Raw genomic sequence first — 18,557 nt, 5'->3', positions numbered from 1 at the left:
TTCTTATCATGAATATGCCATCAAATATAATCTAAATACAGGCACAGAAACTTAGCTTTTATAAAATTTACCACTAATAAATCTTACTAATTACTCTGCAGGGAAGATGATGGAAATAATCACAGGATTGATTTAGAGATATTGTGAAAATGTTGGAAGCTTTAAGAATTCGAAAATGTTTTTCTTATATATAATACAAACAAAATATGTACATATATATTTTACAATATTGAGATCACGCTGCCTATACTACTTGGTATCCCTTGCACTGGCTATTCCCTCTGCCTAAAACTCTCCTCCACATCTCCACGTGGCTAGTGGTCTCAATCCTTCAAGTCTTTGCTCTAATATTGCCTTTACAAAGAGGCCTAATTTGGATTATTCCACCTATAATCACAATACGGCCCCATTCTAGAACTCTTAATGCCCTTGTCCTGTTCAATATTTATTTTGGCTGTAGCACTTGTTATTTTCTAATGTACTACATAATTCATTTGTTTATTAAGGTTTTTATTTATGGTCTGTCTCTTTGCCCCTCCCCAACTACAATGTAAGTTCTTTGAGGAAACATAAATTCTATTTTGCCTGCTGGTGATACTGCTTAGCACACAGTAGGTACTTAATATCTGTTTTGTTAACTAATTTAACTGCAAATTCTCTCTACATTAAACTGCATTTTCTATGTCTCTGAAAGTTCTTCTAAAACATCATGCTTGAGTATGCCATAGTTTATATAAACATTCCCAAATAGCAAACATTTCCATTATTTTCAGTATTTGCTATTATAAATAATGCTTTGATAAACATCCTTGTACATGTCCCTTTTACTATTTCCTTAGGATTTATCTCTAGATCTAGAATTCCCGAAAGGCAGTTATATACATTTTTAGAGCTCTTCATACGTATCACAAGCTCACTTCTAAAAAGTTTATGCCAATTTATACTATCATGAACAGTGTAAATGTCTCTAACTACATCTTCCCCGGTATTAAATATTACCTTTAAAATATCATCTTTAAACATTCGTTGTGCCAATTTTGGCATCTTAATGTTTTAACTTGGGATTTGCAGATTTTTATGAAAATTTTTACGTAAATTACAGATCTCCATGTGAGTAAAAACAGAGAGTAAAATCATGGGCCAGGCACAGTGGCTCGCGCCTATAATCCCAGGACTTTGGGAGGCCGAGGTGGGTAGATTGCCTGAGTCCAGGAGTTCTGAGACCAGCCTGGGCAATATGGTGAATCCCTGTCTCTACAAAATATACTTGGAAGGATGAATTGCCTGAGCCCAGGAGTTTGTGGCTGCAGTGAGCAGAGATTGCACCACTGCACTCCAGCCTAGGCAAATGCCATGAGACCCTGTTTCAAAAAAAAAAAAAAAAAAAGAAAGAAAGAAAAGAAAAAGAAAAAATCAGAAATCCCAATGTGTTGACCATTTCAAATCAAACAATATAAAATAGATCATGATGAGGCAGAGGCACAGATTATCCAACCACAGGCAGGTGATAGATCAGACTGGGAGGCAATCCTCCCTTTAGTTTAAACAACTACATATCGAGTTTGTTCTTAGGAAACTAAACATAATTAGCGATAATATTGGCATTCGGTCTTATGCCTTTTATATCAGGTTAAAGTTTTTCCCATATATCAACCCATTTATTCTAACAGCATTGCAAAAATGAGAATTAAGTTATTCAAGTGTTTGCTTAACCTAATGCTCTGATAGCAGTATACCTATGTCTAATTCCTGTCCACCTGACTGCAATACCAGTCCACCTGGCACTGAAGCGACTACATCTGTGGTATAATCTCTTCAGTCTTTAGGGAGGCTCAAATTAGAAACCAGGAAATAGATTTCTGAAAATTTAGTCATAAAACTTTACACTTCTCCATTTGTGAGACAAATCATGGGAAAATATGTGAGGTTCAAATTGGCAGAGAGCAATCAGTCTCTTCTTTTTTTCTATAACAAAATGTTGAATGAAATACATTTATAATATCACTTTTATTAAATCTCCTCTTCATAGGGAAGAAAAAAATGGCCCTTTAGTACTGTGTCAGGCCCTTTACAGACATCATTTCGACTTCACAGTAATGAGAGGGAGACATTATTACGTCCATTTTATAGATATGGGAACCAAAGCATAACGAGACCAAGGAACCACGGTCATGCAGCCAGCAAATAGCAAGGCTGGGATTTCAGCATAGCCCCAAAACCTGTGCTTTTTTTTTTTTTTTAATTGCATTGCTCTACTTGATTATAGATATTATTTGTTTAAGATCAGAATTCTGTGCCAGGGGCTAGTAACCAAAGACTTATGTGTAAATGATTCTGCAGGGCTTTGGCAGAGCTGTGCCATGAGAAATGTGTTTCTTATGCTTACCCACCTCTCACTCCTTGGATATCTAGTATTTTGATAACTGCTTAAGTTATTGATTGACCATCAGAATGTGACCTTACATGGTTTAATTTGTGGCCCCAACAGATGTTTGAGAATGAAACAATTGAGACTCAAATAAGTGACACTAGGATGCTGGAAATGCAGGCAACAAGGAGGAGTTCCACCTTTTCCTGATACACCCCTTAGGGGTGGGGCAGGGAGAGAGGGCAGGAGTGGCAGAGAGAGACAAAAGTTGATGAGAGCCAGGGGAAGGAATAGTTTCTTTTCCCAGTCTTTGGTCTCTGTATTCTAGAAGTCCGTTATCTAGAAAAGATTTTTTCCAGGGTTCCTCTAGAACTGATTTCCAGCTGTAAGCACCAACTTGGCTACACTGATATTTAAGTATTGAAAGACCTTCCTACCAGCTAGAAGTGATCTCTCCCTAAGTCCTCCCTCCCCAGGTGTCTCCATCACACCCCAGGGCACACCCCACACCATTCACAGATAGGGGCCTCCAGGACCCTGCCCCAGTGCCAGGAGCTATGAACATTCTTTTCATCAGTGATCACATTGCAGGGCTAATGATATATCTTGAATATCACTTCTGGGGGCCCTCATCAAATACCTGACAGGAGCTTCTAGGCTCACAGGTTAGCTTAACAGGGCCCAAGTGAGAGTAACAGCAGAAAGGAGAGCCTCACCCATTTAAGAAGTAGCCACTCCTATAACTCTTCCTGCATTAAGAGGGTGTGACTCAGAAAGGGGATCTCAAGTTTAAAAAAAAAAAAAATACAGAGCAAAGCAAAAACCATGCTCAGAACCTGTTAAACCACATCTTCGGGCAGGGGCAGCTCCCAGGTCAGGCTGAAGAGCACTGAAATCCCTCCTCGTGAACCAACCCAGCTGCTTCCTTCTCTGGACAAGACTACGCTTCTCAGGCAGGTCAGCTTCGCCAAAGAGAAACACGCTACAGCCAGGAACATGCCGCACCAGATCCTCAGCAAGGCCTGTGGCAGAGGGAATTTTAACCAAAGAAAATCACAATCAACCCAAATCTTAAAAACCAAAGCACATAGTTTTTTTGCTGTGGTAAAACATATTTAACATAGAACTCATCATTTTAGTCATTTCTAAGTGTCCAGACCAGTGGCATGAAGTTGCACACTGTTGCGCAAGCATCACCACTAAAGCACATGATTTATATAAATTTTAAACATCAAAGCTTAAACATAATAAATGTTCCATTGAAGTTAATCTCACAATAAAAGCTTGCCTTGATACAAGGAGACTTGAATTTCTAACCCGTCGCAAAACTAATTTCACAGTGGAAATGTATATGTAGGATTAATGAAATTAGTGCCTTCAACTTTTGAACAATGTTATAATAGTCCCAACTTGTAAATATTGTCAGAAGGTATAAAAAGTTAGGAGGTCAAGGGCCAGTAACCACACTGTCTAATATAGCAGCCCCTAGCTATGTGTGCTATTAAAAATTAATTCTAATCAATTAAAATTTTCGTTAGGATTTATCTCTAGAACTAAAGTTTTAATCGATTAAAATTAAATAAAATGGGCCAGGGAAGTGGCTCATGCCTATAATTCCAGTACTTTGGGAGGCTGATGCAGGAGGATAGCATGAAGCCAGGAGTTCAAGAACAGCCTGGACAACATAGTTAGACCCCTATCTCTACAAAAACTAAAAAAAGAAAAGAAAAAAATGAAAAATGAAGTTTTTTAGTTGCACTTGTCACATTTCAAGTACTTAACAACCATACATGGCTAGTAGTCTCCATACTGGACAGCACAGATAAAGAACATTTCCATCACCACAGAAAGTTCTATTGGACAGCTCTGAGCCAGATGCTCTATAAGGAAGCCTAATATTTACACAAAATTGAAGATTACTCCAAATGACAGAACATTTTTTATCTTCCTCTGCCATTCTTCATATCTGGATTCTCTGGATATGATTTTATCTTCTCAAGGCAAAATACAGAATTGCTGGGCTTTTCTAGATTACTCCTTCACAGGACCTCTGCTTGTTTTCTAGGAGCTAATTATAGTCCCCTGTAAGCAAGCACAGAGATGGCATACATTTTGTCTGATATACAGAATATAGGTGCTAAGGGAATTCTGGTGCTGGCCTGGGATAGCAGGAGTGCAGGCCTTCTTTATTTGTTACATATCATGGATCATCAAAATAAGGGCTGAGATGAGACTTCTGGCCACAACAAGCATAGGAGACCATTCTAACTGCAATTTCAGGGTTTATTATTTGTTTAATTCTAATGCAGGCTGCCATGTTAATGGAAGAAGTGAAATGTGGAAGACACCGAAAAAACATTTGGTACCACTGGGGTATAAAAAGTCTTGGGGGCCGGGCGCGGTGGCTCAAGCCTGTAATCCCAGCACTTTGGGAGGCCGAGACGGGCGGATCACGAGGTCAGGAGATCGAGACCATCCTGGCTAATACGGTGAAACCCCGTCTCTACTAAAAAATACAAAAAAAACTAGCCGGGCGAGGTGGCGGGCGCCTGTAGCCCCAGCTACTCGGGAGGCTGAGGCAGGAGAATGGCGTGAACCCGGGAGGCGGAGCTTGCAGTGAGCTGAGATCGGCCGCTGCACTCCAGCCTGGGCGACAGAGCGAGACTCCGTCTCAAAAAAAAAAAAAAAAAAAGTCTTGGGAAATGTTTTGGTTTTGGTGGTTTGTTTGTTTGTTTTTTGAGATGGAGTCTCGCTCTGTCGCCCAGGCTGGAGTTTAGTGGTGCAATCTTGACTCACCGCAAACTCTGCTTCCTGGGTTCAAGCAATTCTCTTGCCTCAGCCCCCCCAAGTAGCTTGGATTACAAGCACGTGCCACCATGCCCGGCTAATTTTTTTTTTTTTTTTTTTGTATTTTTAGTAGAGACAGGGTTTCACCATGCTGGCCAGGCTAGTCTTGAACTCCTGACCTCGTGATCCACCTGCCTCAGCTTCCCAAAGTGCTGGGATTACAGGCATAAGCTACCATGCCCAGCCTGGTTTTTTGTTTGTTTGTTTGTTTTTTGAGATGGAGTTGCATACTGTCGCCCAGGCTGCAGTGCAGTGGCATGATCTTGGCTCACTGCAACCTCAGCCTCCCGAGTTCAAAGGATTCTCCTGCCTCAGCCTCCAGAGTAGCTGGGATTATAGGAAACTGCTACCACACCTGGTTAATTTTTGTATTTTTAGTAAACAGAGTTTCACCATATTGGCCAGGTTGGTCTCGAACTTCTGACCTCAAGTGATCTGCCTGCCTCAGCCTCCCAAACTGCTAGGATTAGAGGTGTGAGTCACCACGCTCAGCCTGGGAAATGTTCTTTCTCTGAATCAGGTAGCAACTCCAGCATTAGGAGTCCCTGGTATTGTAGATACCATAAAGCCAAGAAAATCTCCTAAGTTTATTTTAGCCCTAAGTGATTTCTGCTTCATTAACACTACTTTAAGGTACAGGCATACTTCAGAGATATTGTGGGTTTGATTCCAGATCATAGCAATAAAGCAAATATCACTGGCAAATATCACAATAAAGCAAGTCACATAAATTTTTTGGTTTCCCAGTGCATATAAAAATTATGGTTATATTATACTGTAATCTCTTAAGTGTTTAATAGCATTATGTCTCCAGAAACCAATATATACACCTTAATTTAAAAATACTTTATTGGCCAGGTGCAGTGGCTCATGCCTGTAATCCTAACACTTAGGAAGGCTGAGGAGGGAGGATTGCTTGAGATTAGGAGTTTGAGACCAGACTGGGCAACAGAGTGAGACACCATCTCTACAAAAAATAAACAAAACTACCTGGATGTGGCAAGCATATGCCTGTAGTCCCAGATACTTAAGAGGCTGACGTGGGACAATCACTTGAGCCTGGAAGGTCAAGGCTGCAGTGAGCTGAGATCATGCCACTGTACTCCAACCTTGGTGATAGAGCCAGATCCTGTCTCAAAAAAAAAAAAAAAAAAAAAAAAAAAAACTTTATTGCTAAAAAATGCTAAGGCTTCAGCAAGTCCTCATCTTTTTGCTGGTGGACATTCTTGCCTTGATCTTGGTGGTTGCTGACTGATCAGCCTGATGGCTGCTGAAGGCTGGAGTGGCTGTGGTTAACGTGTTAAAATAAGACCACAGTGAAGTTTACTGCATCAATTGGCTTTTCCTTTCACTAAAATTTCTCTGTAGCATGTGATGCTGTTTGATGGTATTTTACCCGCAGTAAGACGTCTTTCAATATTGGAAACAATATTCTCAAACCCTGATGCTGCTTTATCAATTCAGTTTATGTAATATTCTAAATCTTGTGTTGTCATTTCAACAACGTCCACAGCATCATCACCAGGAGTAGATTCCATATCAAGAAACTTCTTTCTCTCCTCATCCATTTTAGTTGTTGGGGTTTTTGTTTGTTTGTTTGTTTGTTTTGGAGACAGCGTCTTGCTCTGTCACCCAGGCTGGAGTGCCCTGGCGTGATGTAGGCTCACTGCAACACCTGCCTCCTGGGTTCAAGTGATTCTCATGCCTCAGCCTCCCAAGTAGCTGGAATTACAGGTGTGTGCCTCTGCTCCTGGCTAGTTTTTGTATTTTTATCAGAGATGGCTTTCACTATGTTGGCCAAGTTGGTCTTGAACTCCTGGCCTCAAGTGATCCACCAGCTGCAGCCTCCCAAAGTGCTGGGATTACAGGCGTGAGCCACCATGCTGGGCTCCATTCAAGTTTTATCACGAGATTTCAGCAATTCAGTCACATCTTCAGGTTCCACTTCTAATTTTAGTTTTCTTGCTATTTCCACCACATCTGCAGTGACTTCCTCCACTAAAGTCTTAACGTCACCCATGAGGGTTGGAATCAACTTCTTCCAAACTCCTGTTAATGTTGATACTTTGACTTCCCGCCAAGAATCATGAATGTTCTCAAAGGCATCTAGAATGGCAAACCCTCTCCAGGAGGTCTCCAATTTACTTTTTCCAGATCCTTCAAAGGAATCATTATCTATGGCAGCTATAGCCTTACAAAATGTATTTCTTAAATAATAAGATGTGAAAGTCAAAATTACTCCTTGATCCATGGGCTGCAGAATGGATGTTGTGTTAGCAGGCATGAAAACAACATTAACCTCCTTGTACATCTCCATCAGAGCTCTTGGGTGACAAGGTGCATTGTCAATAGGCGGGAATATTTTGAAAGGAATATTTTTTCCTGAGCCCAGTAGGTATCAACAGTGGGCTTCAGATATTCAGTAAACCAGGCTGTAAATAAATTTGCTGTCATCCAGGCTTTGTTGTTGCATTTATAGAGCACAGACAGAGTAAACTGAGTATAATTCCTAAAGGCCGTTGGATTTTCTTAATGGTAAATAAGCATTGGCTTCAACTTAAGGTCATCAGTTGCATTCGCCCCTAACAAGAGCATCAGCCTGCTCCTTGAAGCCAGGCATGGACTTCTCTCTAGCTGTGAAAGTCCTAGATGGCCTCTTCTTCCAACAGAATGCTGTTTCATCAATACTGAAAATCTGTTTAGTGTAGCCACCTTCATCCTTTTTCTAAAATTTTGTAGAGACAGAGTCTCACTATATTGCCCAGGCTGGTTTCCAACTCCTGGGTTCAAGTAATCCTCCCACCTCGGTCTCCCAAAGTGCTGGAATTACAGGCATGAGCCACCGCCATGGCCAGCCTACCTTCATCCTTGATCTTAGCTAGATACCAGTCTCCTGGATAACTTGCTGCAGCTTCTACATCAGCACTTGCTGCTTTACCTTGAACTTTTATGTTATGGAGGGAGCTTCTTTCCTTCACCCTCATGAACCAACCTCTGCTAGATTCCAACTTTTCTTCTGTAGCTCATCAGCTCTCTCACCCTTCACAGAATAGAGGAAGAGTTACAGCCTTTCTTTGGCTTAGCCTTTGGCTTAAGGAAATGTTGTGGCTGGTTTGATATTCTATCCAGACCACTAAAACTTTCTTCATATCAGCAATAAAGCTGTGTTGCTTTCATGTCATTCATGTGTTCACTGTAGTAGCACTTTTATTTTCCTTCAAGAACTTATCCTTTGCATTCACAACTTGGCCAACTGGCAGAAGAGGCCTAGCTATTGACCTGTCTCAGCTTTCAACATGTCTTCTTCCTTAAATTTAATCATTTCTAGCTTTTTATTTAAAATACAAGATGTGAGACTCTTTCTTTTACTTGAACACTTAAAGGCCATTGTTGGGTTATCAATTGGCCTAATTTCAATACTATTGTGTCTCAGTACATAGGGAAACCCAAGGAAAGGAAGAGAGATGGGGGAACAGCCAGTTGATGAAGCAGCTGGAACACACATTTATCAGTTCAGTTATCTGTCTTATGTGGTTGTGGTTCATGGCACCCCAAACATCAAAGATCAGTGATCGTAGGTCACCATAACAGATACAATAGTGGCTGGGCATGATGGTTCATGCCTGTAATCCCAGCACTTTGGGAGGCTGAGGCAGGCAGATTGCCCGAGCTCAGGAGTTAGAGACCAGCCTTGGCATCAAGGTGAAATTCCGTCTTTACAAGAACTACAAAAATTAACCTGGCTTGTTGGCACACACCTGTGGTGCCAGCTACTCAGGAGGCTGAGATCAGAAGTCTGCTTCAGTCTGGGAGACCAAGGCTGCAGTGAGCCATGATCACACCACTGCATTCCAGCCTGGGTGACAGAGCAAGGCCCTGTCTCAAAAAAAAAAAAAAAAAAGAAAGAAAGAAAAAAAAGAAAGAAAGACATAATAGTAATGAAAAGATTTGAACTATTGCGAAAATTACTAAAATATGACAGAGACATGAAGTGAACACACACTGTTGGAAACATGGCACCAATGGACTCACTTGATGCAGGGTTGCTACAAATCTTTAATTTGTAAAAAAAAAAAAAAAAAAAAAAAAGCGATACTTAAAGTCATAATGAGCAAAGTAAGCCAGTACCAAAGGGCCCCAGCTCCTGGAGTGGGGTGGGGCTAGATGCCAGGGATACAGTCAACCAAAGTTTAGGAATTGCAACATAATGTTTAGGTAGTGATTTAGTTGGGATGTTTGTCCCCTCCGAATCTCATGTTGAAATATGATCCCCAGTGTTGGAGGTGGGGCCTAATGGGAGGAGTTTAAGTCATGGTGGCAGATCCTCCATGAGTGGCTTGGTGCCTTCCCATGGCAATGAGTGAGTTCTTCCTTTATGAGTTCACACAAGAGCTGGTTGTTTAAGGAGCCAGCATCTCTCTTGCTCCCTAGCTCACCATGTGACACACCTGTTCCCCCTTTGCCTTACAGCTATGATTAAGAGCTTCCTAAGCCTTAACAAGAAGACCAGCAGATGCTGGTGTCATGCTTGTACAGCCTGCAGAACCATGAGCCAAATAAACCTCTTTTCGTTGTAGATTACCAGGTCTCGAGTATTCATTCATAGCAATGCAAATGGACTAACACAGGCAGTGAGCTAAATTCTCCCTTCAAATTTACAGTGGTTGAGGAGGCGGCATGAGAAATGGGAGAATATTTAGGAAAGGTTAACTAAATTCTGACAACTCTCCAAATTGTTCTGGTCAAATATATGTGCTCCACCCATAACTTAGTGTAACTCACATTTGGGCTGCTGCAGTAGCCTAAAATCACAAACTGTGATACCCAAAAGCCTGTCCTACCAAATGTTATGACATGTTTCCTGGCCCTGCCCAGCTCTTTGCCTACACAGGCCAGCACCTCCATTTGGAGCTACAGTTCTGAAGCACTGCCTGTTTATATAGGCAGAATGCCTATAAAGGAGATTCTTTAATCTGGTTCCTAAAGGGCAAAGCATTGGGAGATATCTGTGGTAGCAACCCCCAGCCGACTGCAATTGGAGATTCAAGGACAGGGGTGCATTTTAGTTTCGTGGAAACAACACACACTTTTAAGTCCAGAAAGTATAGGATTGAATACCATTTCTGCTCCTTAATAGCTATTTGGGAGATCTTGAACAATTTACTTTACATTTCTGAGTCTTAACTTCTCTATCTGTAAAATGGAAAAAAAAGAAAAAAGAAAAAAAAAACAACTTTCTCTAAATCCCCAATTCCTTATCTAGAAATTTCTCAGTCAAAAAAAAAAGAATGGGTTGGGCACGGTGGCTTACGCCCATAATCCCAACACTTTGGGAGGCTGAAGCAGGTGGATCACTTGAGGTTGAGAGTTCAAGACCAGCCTGGCCAATATGGTGAAACCCCATTTCTACTAAAAATACAAAAATTAGCTGGGTATGGTGGCGGGCGCCTGTAATCCCAGCTACTTGGAGGCTGAGGCAGGAGAATCACTTGAACACAGGAGGCGGAGGTTGCAGTGAGCCAAGATTGTGCCATTGCACTTCAGCCTGGGTGACACAGCAAGACTCTGTCTCAAAAAACAATAAATAATAATAAGAATTTATTCTGTCCTTCCTGCATGAACAATATTTTAGGGTAGCTAGATAGTCCAAACTGATGAGAAAAAAAATTTTTAATAGAAAAAAATCCAGCTAATAAATGTGGAAGTGATGATACAATTAGAAAATCACAATTTGCAGCACCTAAAAATATGATTGTTTTAGGCAAGATTATGAATAAATGAAATCCTCCTGAAAAATCAATTAGGAACTTCACAATATCAGACAAAGGCAGCTGATGTTTGTATCACCAGAAGTGAGGCACTCAGGCACTGCAGCCTCCTGGTGTGATGTAGTGTGAAACACACAGCCCACCTTTAAGAATTCCTGCCAAAAAATTAAACGTCAAACTCATCAGGCCTCTGGAGCTAACAGAGTTTACAGGAAATGTGAGGGATAAAGACACAAATTAAATGGCACCATAAGGAAGCAAACAGATCCAGAATGTAGAAATTCTATAGGATAACTGACCCAGATTCTGCAACAAGTAAATGGCAAGGGAAAAACTGAGGATTGAGGGGGACAGGGAGACTGGTCTTGATCAAACAGACTCAGAGATACAACAATCAGTATGATGTGTGAGCCATGTTAGATCTAGATTCGAACAGGCCCTATAAAGAGATATTTGCCTGGTTTATACACTGGGTGTTAGACGGTATCATCAAATTATCATTTTGTTGGTTGTGATGGTGGCATTACAACTATATAAGAAAATATTTAAATTGCTTAGAGATGTATATTAATTATGAAGGAGTGAAATAACATGATCTTTGGAATTTGCTTTAAAATTGTTTACTAAAAACAAAAGGAAAATGAAGGAGATGCAAGAGAGAAAAATAACAGAAAGTAAAGGAAAAAAAAGAAAAAGAAACTTCCCCATAAGATGGATAGAGATTGGATAAATTAAGAAAACCATGTAGCCCAATGTCTGGTACAGAGAATAACTCAATAAATAGCTCCCTTTCCTTTTTGCAAGCCTAAGCCACTGTTTTGAATTCTGAGTTCTGGATACCCTCTAGGCTGGCATGTTCCTACTTACTAGAAATGCTCCTATATTTTAACAATTCCTCTTCCATTATGTCATCTACATAAATTCATCATGGAAGAAATCAAGCTTGATTTTTGTTCTCTAATGAAGCAAGAAAATGAAATATTACATTATTCTTGTTACAATGAAGAGACAACCAAGGCCAAAATAATATTTAGCAATAAAGACAGTACAATACCCTCTTCATACTCAAAGAAATAACGTTTGTGTTTCCAATGACTGCAACCCAAGGGCCTATGGTAAGTAGGTATTTGTAATTTTGTTGGAAAACAATTTAGACAGCCTGTGTTTCAAAAAAAGTCTCATATTTAGTCAGAGAATTACTTACAACCAAGCTATTTTATTTGTTATATGAATTATATATTCAAAAGGGCTAATTTTGATTTTATGGTTTTCTCAATTAATCTGCATAAAAATCATCCCCTGTAACTTCAAATGTCCACATCAAGTGAATCATACAGGCCTCTTAAAGAAGATAATAATTATGAATACTTCAAGCTCAAGCCTGTGGAAAACTGTCTCATCAGTTTTCAAGTAAGTGGCATTATCGTTTAAAGCAACAGTTTTGTTCAGATTTGCTGTAAAGCCACTGCTCACTGTAGCTCTCTAAGCTGTTTGTTCCACTTCCCTCTACAGTGGAACCAAACTTGTAGCCTTGTGAAAGAGTCCCAGGAAACCCAAACTCCTGAATTAACCCCTGCTTCGTATTTGTGCTCTCCCTCTCCTGGAATTCATTTCTCCCATTCTTGTGTTAGAATATTCTACAGCTTGTTTGTTTTTATTGATAGCATCAAATCTAATAGACTTGTATTAAATAGTTAATCTTGAGCTTTTGTTTTCCATTCTGAGTTTCAAAATCCCAGAAGGCAGTGCCTTCTAGTTACTCAATAAAGGTTTATCAAATTGAATGAACTGACTTTGCTTCCTAAGCACGTTGCTGATGTTGGCGCTGCGAACCTGGAATATCACTGTCCATTCTAAATTAACAAATGGGAGTAAGGAGTCACTCTGCTGGCCGGGCGCGGTGGCTCAAGCCTGTAATCCCAGCACTTTGGGAGGCCGAGTCGGGTGGATCACGAGGTCAGGAGATCGAGACCATCCTGGCTAACACGGTGAAACCCCGTCTCTACTAAAAAATACAAAAAACGAGCCGGGCGAGGTGGTGGGCGCCTGTAGTCCCAGCTGCTCGGGAGGCTGAGGCAGGAGAATGGCGTGAACCCGGGAGGCGGAGCTTGCAGTGAGCCGAGATCCGGCCACAGCACTCCAGCCTGGGCGACAGAGCGAGACTCCGTCTCAAAAAAAAAAAAAAAAAAAAAAAGGAGTCACTCTGCTAACAAAACGAGAAGAGAGTTCAACACCAGCGAGAACATACTGTATTTCTAGTGAGAAACCATGGGATCAATTTTCCACAGTCGTGTTAACATTTTATGCTCTGTCCTTAGAGTAGTGGTCATATCCACAGCAGTCAAAACCACATGTACCTGCGGGATATCCGCGCTGATCAGCTTTGTTAGACAGGGCAGATATCTGAACCACCTGTTCAGAAAGAATATCATGCCATCATATAGTTTTGAAACAGGCAAAACAAAACTGCAGCTTCCTAAATCACTCTTTATTAAAAGACCAATTTTTTAGGTACCCCCCCCCATTTTAAGAAGCTTTTCTCACCACTATTGTTAGTGGTTCTGCCCTTTCCAATTTCTCTGGTCATATTCTAAAAGGGTTGATTTAAGGAAATACCGAAATGCTTTTTAACAATATATATTTTTTAACCTTCATGTTTGGCTGACCTTATTAGCTAAAAAATAATTTTTAGTCATTCCTATACACGAATATCTAGCACTTTTTCAGGCTTAACTTTAGAGACTTCTGTGAGTTTGGTTATATTCCTCTTTGCAGGAGAATCGATGTAATTAGATGTTTCTCAGTGCAATGAGAAGTTTAAGCTTCATGTTCATAACACAAATGTCTTTTCTAAGCTTATAACAGATATAATTGTGGCTAAATGTAGTATTTTATTAAGAATATACAACAGTAAAAGTAGTACATTAATTCAGGACTTAAGAATCTGCTTAATTAAATCTATCTGTCTACAGTGGTATTTAATATCATTATTTTCCCTTCTGTTTTTCTTTCTTTCAGGAGCAATTTAGGACTACTGATATAAATGGACTTGAAATTGAATTGTTAAACAGAACTGCATTTCAGCAGCTCAAGGAATATAACTCATTCGTTTTCTTATATTTCTGATGCCAGCCAAAATGCAGAACTTAGAAAAAAGACCTCAAGAGTCTTTTGTTCCCTTTCCTCTAGGAAAAGTTAAATTCTCTTTTCTGTGACCTACTGCATAAATGCATGGTTCATTATTATTCTTAAACCTGGATTCAAATGATACTCAAAAAAGTATCAAACCTTTCCCTAAGCACAAACCAACCAAAAAGAACATTTTCCAACCCATATCACCTGAGACTCAAATCAAGTACAAAAAAAAAAAAAAAAAAACCCACAAAATCTAAAAATTAAACTGGGTGCTAGACTTAGAAGCTTACAAACATCCTCTAGTTTTAGTATAGCTGTTAATACAGCCAAGATTTTTTTTATTTAGTTGATTTTTTACTTACATATTTTTTAATGAGAAGAAGGTAAAATTCTTGACCAAAAGTCACAAAAATTTCAGATGATAAAACAGATAGCCCTAAAAGTTTTTGCCTAAACTCATGTACATAAACTAAAACTGGCCGATTAATCTCGCTACAGTATGTTTAAAAAGAGTGGCATTTGAAAATACAGTATAGCAGTGTGATGCTGCACTGCCTCTAATTAAGTGCAGACTAGGAAAAATTATTCTTAGTTTAGTCTATGAAAGGGGGGTGGTGGAAATTTCTCTCTTTGCAATTCAAAATTATTTTAAAGATAGAACATTTCTTTTCCAATGTCTTCATTAAACAGAGCTGTTAAGAATTGTCTCCCAACCATCCCCAAAGAGTACAAAGCTAACCAGTATTCGTCCCATATGCTCTGCTTTGAAGTGTGAAGCTGTGACCATCCCACTAGACTCTTACACCACCATCAAAGCCGTCTCATTACGCCCAGTGCTGAGAGTTAAAGCGCGGGGCCCTAACTGCTCCAACACAAACACTGCATTAACAAAGCGACCGCAGTATTCCTCCCCCACATGGCTAGAACCTGAAGAAATTTTTACCATATGTACACATGCACGAGATACAAAAATTTATTGTGCTAGAACATCATTGAGAAGCACATTAAACATGCTGACTAGAACTGGATGTTATTCTAAGGGACTGAAAAAAATAAAATGCAGCTGATCTTTATGATGAAAGAGCAGAAACATCAGGCTGAAAAATGAGATCAAGTGCAATTCCTAAATTGCATTTCGACTGACACGTTCTGTTGCCTGTTTTTTCTTGAGGTAGCAGAAAACAATTTAGGGGAAGAAACGAAACTCTACTGCACATCACTGGGTGCTACTGTTTACTCCATCATGTTTCACTTCAAAAGGACAAACTTAAAAGCCACGATAGGCTGATAACAACATCTACGCTTCCAAATGAACAGGCCTTGCTAAGAAAAAGTAATTTCACTTGCATCTCTGAGTTGTCAGTTTATTATTGGCATGATGGTAAAAAATAAAATGCAAAGGAAAAAACTTACCTATTATGGAAATGAGGTCAGGATAAGCACTTAATTGAATTTCATGTTAAATTAATCTGGAAAAAAATTTTTTTAATGTTTTAACCTAACAATTCCACTCCTTTATATTTGCTCTAGGAAAAGCCTTGCATTTGTGACAACAGAGACTATTCAAGAATGTTCATCATTGCATTATTTGATTTAGGAAAAACAAGAAACAATCTGAATGTCCACAAACAGGAGAATGGACAAAATGTGTTATATTCATACTATGTTAATTATAAAGCAGGTAGAATGAAATAGAACTATATGTAATACCATGGATATATTTCTAAGCTATCTTGCTGAATGAAAAAATTATAGTATGAGAGCATTTCTAATACAAACATATCCAAGCAATACTATATTGGATGTATTGCTTTATACATGTATGTAAGTAAAGCATGTAGAAAATTCTGGATTTGGGGCATGCTATACTCTTACCATAATTTGGCAGCGGGGCATTCAGAGAACCAGGAATGAGAGTAGTGATCAGAGGTGAATTTTAACCTTAACTGTACACTCAAAATTTTGAAACAGAGAATTAATTTTAAAAAATCAGCAAGGTCTAATAAATAAATGGTTGTGAGCATTCTTTGTTCTATTACTGTCTTGATAGAAAAAACTACAAGTGAGTTTCTTAATGTGTCTAGGTCTGCTTTCCAGCTATGGAATGAAAAAACTGGACCTATCTACTCTCCTCCCTATAAACAGAAAAACGAGGTGCCCTCAAACTCTTAAAATACCATACAATTTCATGGAGATACAGATATAAGTACTCATGAAAGTATATAGTATATCAGGAGTTTGGGGCATATTTTACATATATATTTCATAACCAATAATCCAAGAAGGTTATTATTTCCTTGCATATAACACATAGTTTCATAGAGATATGTTTACAGAAGCTTATTATTCCTTTGTAGGGCATATGCTGATATATTTACCACTTTGTGCAGATGTGATATTACTCACTTAAAGGATTATACTTTCCTGAGTGGCCTAACATATTTAACTTACATTGTACTCTGTAACTCATTTTATTGTGTCCTGTGGTGCTCTCTCATGGCTTCACGCACAGATTTCATGGCCTCAGTTTCGTTGGGGAAAGGTACTTTGTCATACTTCTCTAAAAGTCACAATAGCATTTACTATAGGAAATGGAAACATAACAGGCACTCCAAGACTGTCTGGATGTTCACAAACACCTCTCCGTTTATTTTCATAATATTTCTCTGAAATAGGTACTGAATATCATTTTGCAAATGAAGAACTGATAAAGGAGAAGCTGTTTGCTATAGAACTTAAATTTCAGAGCTGAAAGCACTTCAGACATCTCTTGCTCAAGTGATTTTCTAACATCTTGCTGTGCAATCCCTTTTCTTAGAAGCTACCTTATTTGGAATCTTGATACATAAAACAGAAAAGGGGGATCCACTCTCTTTATGGTGAAAGGGACTCTCCTGGGCTCCAACTGCTCAATATCCCCTCCACAAGGCAATGGAGAAACACTAAAAATAATGACAGACAGTAGGAGGCAGAGAACCTGGTACTTTACACAGTCATCAATTATCATAACCATCCTGATACGATGGTATTATTCTCCCATTTTACAGATATAAAAACTCTCAGAGACTGAAAAAGAAGAGATTAAAAAATTTCTCAAGCCAGTTGGCAAACAAGTAGCAGATGTGGGATTTGAACTCAGATTGTTCAGCTCCCCAATTTTTTTTTTTTTTTTTAAAGACAGGGTCTTGCTCTGTTTCCCAGGCTGGAGTCCAGTGGCACCATTACAGCTCACTGCAGCCTTGCCTCCCAGGCTCAAGTGATCCTCCCACCTCAGCCTCCCAAGTAGCTGAGATTAGAGGTACACACCACCACACCCGGCTAATTTTTTTTTTTTTAATTTTTTGTAAAAATGAAGTCTCACAGTGTTGCCCAAGCTGGTCTGGAACTCCTGAGCTCAAGTAATCCACCTGCCTCAACCTCCCAAAGTGCTGGGATTACAGGTGTGAGCCAGTGTGTCCAGTTTCAAACTCTTATCCTGCCCACTTCCCATCTTGCTTCCCTGTCTAAGAACAGTGGAATGTGATGTTATTGGTTAGTTCATGCTGATCAGAGACTGACAGGCAGACCTACACATATACATCCTGAGTAGGGGGAATTGGTATTGGCCTTTCACTTCCATATACTGCTCCCTGCTTGTTAAGGACCTTTCACTATCTTTCAGAGAGGCTACAGAGATGCTAAAGGTTCCCCAAAGAGTAGTGCAGATGGGTCATGGCAAAGCCTTTGGAATGGCCAGGAATCCTTCTGTTGGATAACGTATCAGCAGTGTATAAATAGCCTTCAGCATTAAGCCTACTCCCCACAGCAACAAACAGTTAACTTGGCTCTTGCACCTATTTGGTGCTCCTCAAAAGGGCAAACAAATGCTTTGCACGAGTTACTTTGCCTTCCTTGTGTGTGTTCAGCTCTCAAGCCTCTTCTTGGCTGCTGGCCACAGACAACGCACAATAATCTCTCAGTGGTCTCAAAGCTGGGACTACCTCTCACCATTTGTCCCCCAAAGGAGTCAAGTCCTGCCCTCCCCCTTTTCATATCCCCACCTTTCAGATAACGACCTTCTCCACACACCCTTCTCAACCTCTTTCAACTATGTTTTGGAGAAAAATGCTTCCCACCCATTACTGATGTTTTCTTCCTCATGGAGAGAGCTCTGCTCATCTTGCTGTCTGTTCCCCTGAATTGCTGAATTGTGTTCTCTAAAAGTACATATGTTGAAGTCCTGGCTCCCAGTACCTCAGAATATGACCTTATTCTGGAATGGGGTCATTGCAGATGTAATGAGTTAAGATGAGGTCATACTACGGTAGTTGGGTCCCTAATCCAACATGACTGGGGGCCTCATAAAAAAGGGAAATTGGGACACAGACAATACACAGACAGAATGCCACGTGACCATGAAGAAGGTCAAGTGCAAGCCAAGATGGGACAGGTTCTCCCTC

General features: G+C 39.8%; 1 protein-coding gene across 6 annotated transcripts in view; it reads right to left on the bottom strand.

Annotated features, from left to right (window-relative positions):
• The window catches only part of FTCDNL1 (formiminotransferase cyclodeaminase N-terminal like), a 92,119-nt gene that overhangs the window by 56,276 nt on the left and 17,286 nt on the right, over window positions 1–18,557 (bottom strand). For 3 of the 6 annotated variants that reach the window (XM_033230734.1, XM_033230730.1, XM_033230732.1), the window contains exon 5: window positions 3,205–3,390. The exons of the other annotated variants lie outside the window; for them this stretch is intronic. In XM_033230734.1, the coding sequence (XP_033086625.1) occupies window positions 3,205–3,390 (186 nt within the window). The remainder of the gene's footprint in view (window positions 1–3,204; window positions 3,391–18,557) is intronic. 6 annotated transcript variants of the gene reach the window in all.

The sequence above is a fragment of the Trachypithecus francoisi genome, unplaced genomic scaffold (genome assembly GCF_009764315.1).
Source record: "Trachypithecus francoisi isolate TF-2019V2 unplaced genomic scaffold, Tfra_2.0 Lachesis_group13, whole genome shotgun sequence".
Classification (NCBI taxonomy): Eukaryota; Metazoa; Chordata; class Mammalia; order Primates; family Cercopithecidae; genus Trachypithecus; species Trachypithecus francoisi.
Note: the sequence above shows the minus strand (reverse complement) of the source record. Positions and strands in the feature narration are given on the sequence as shown.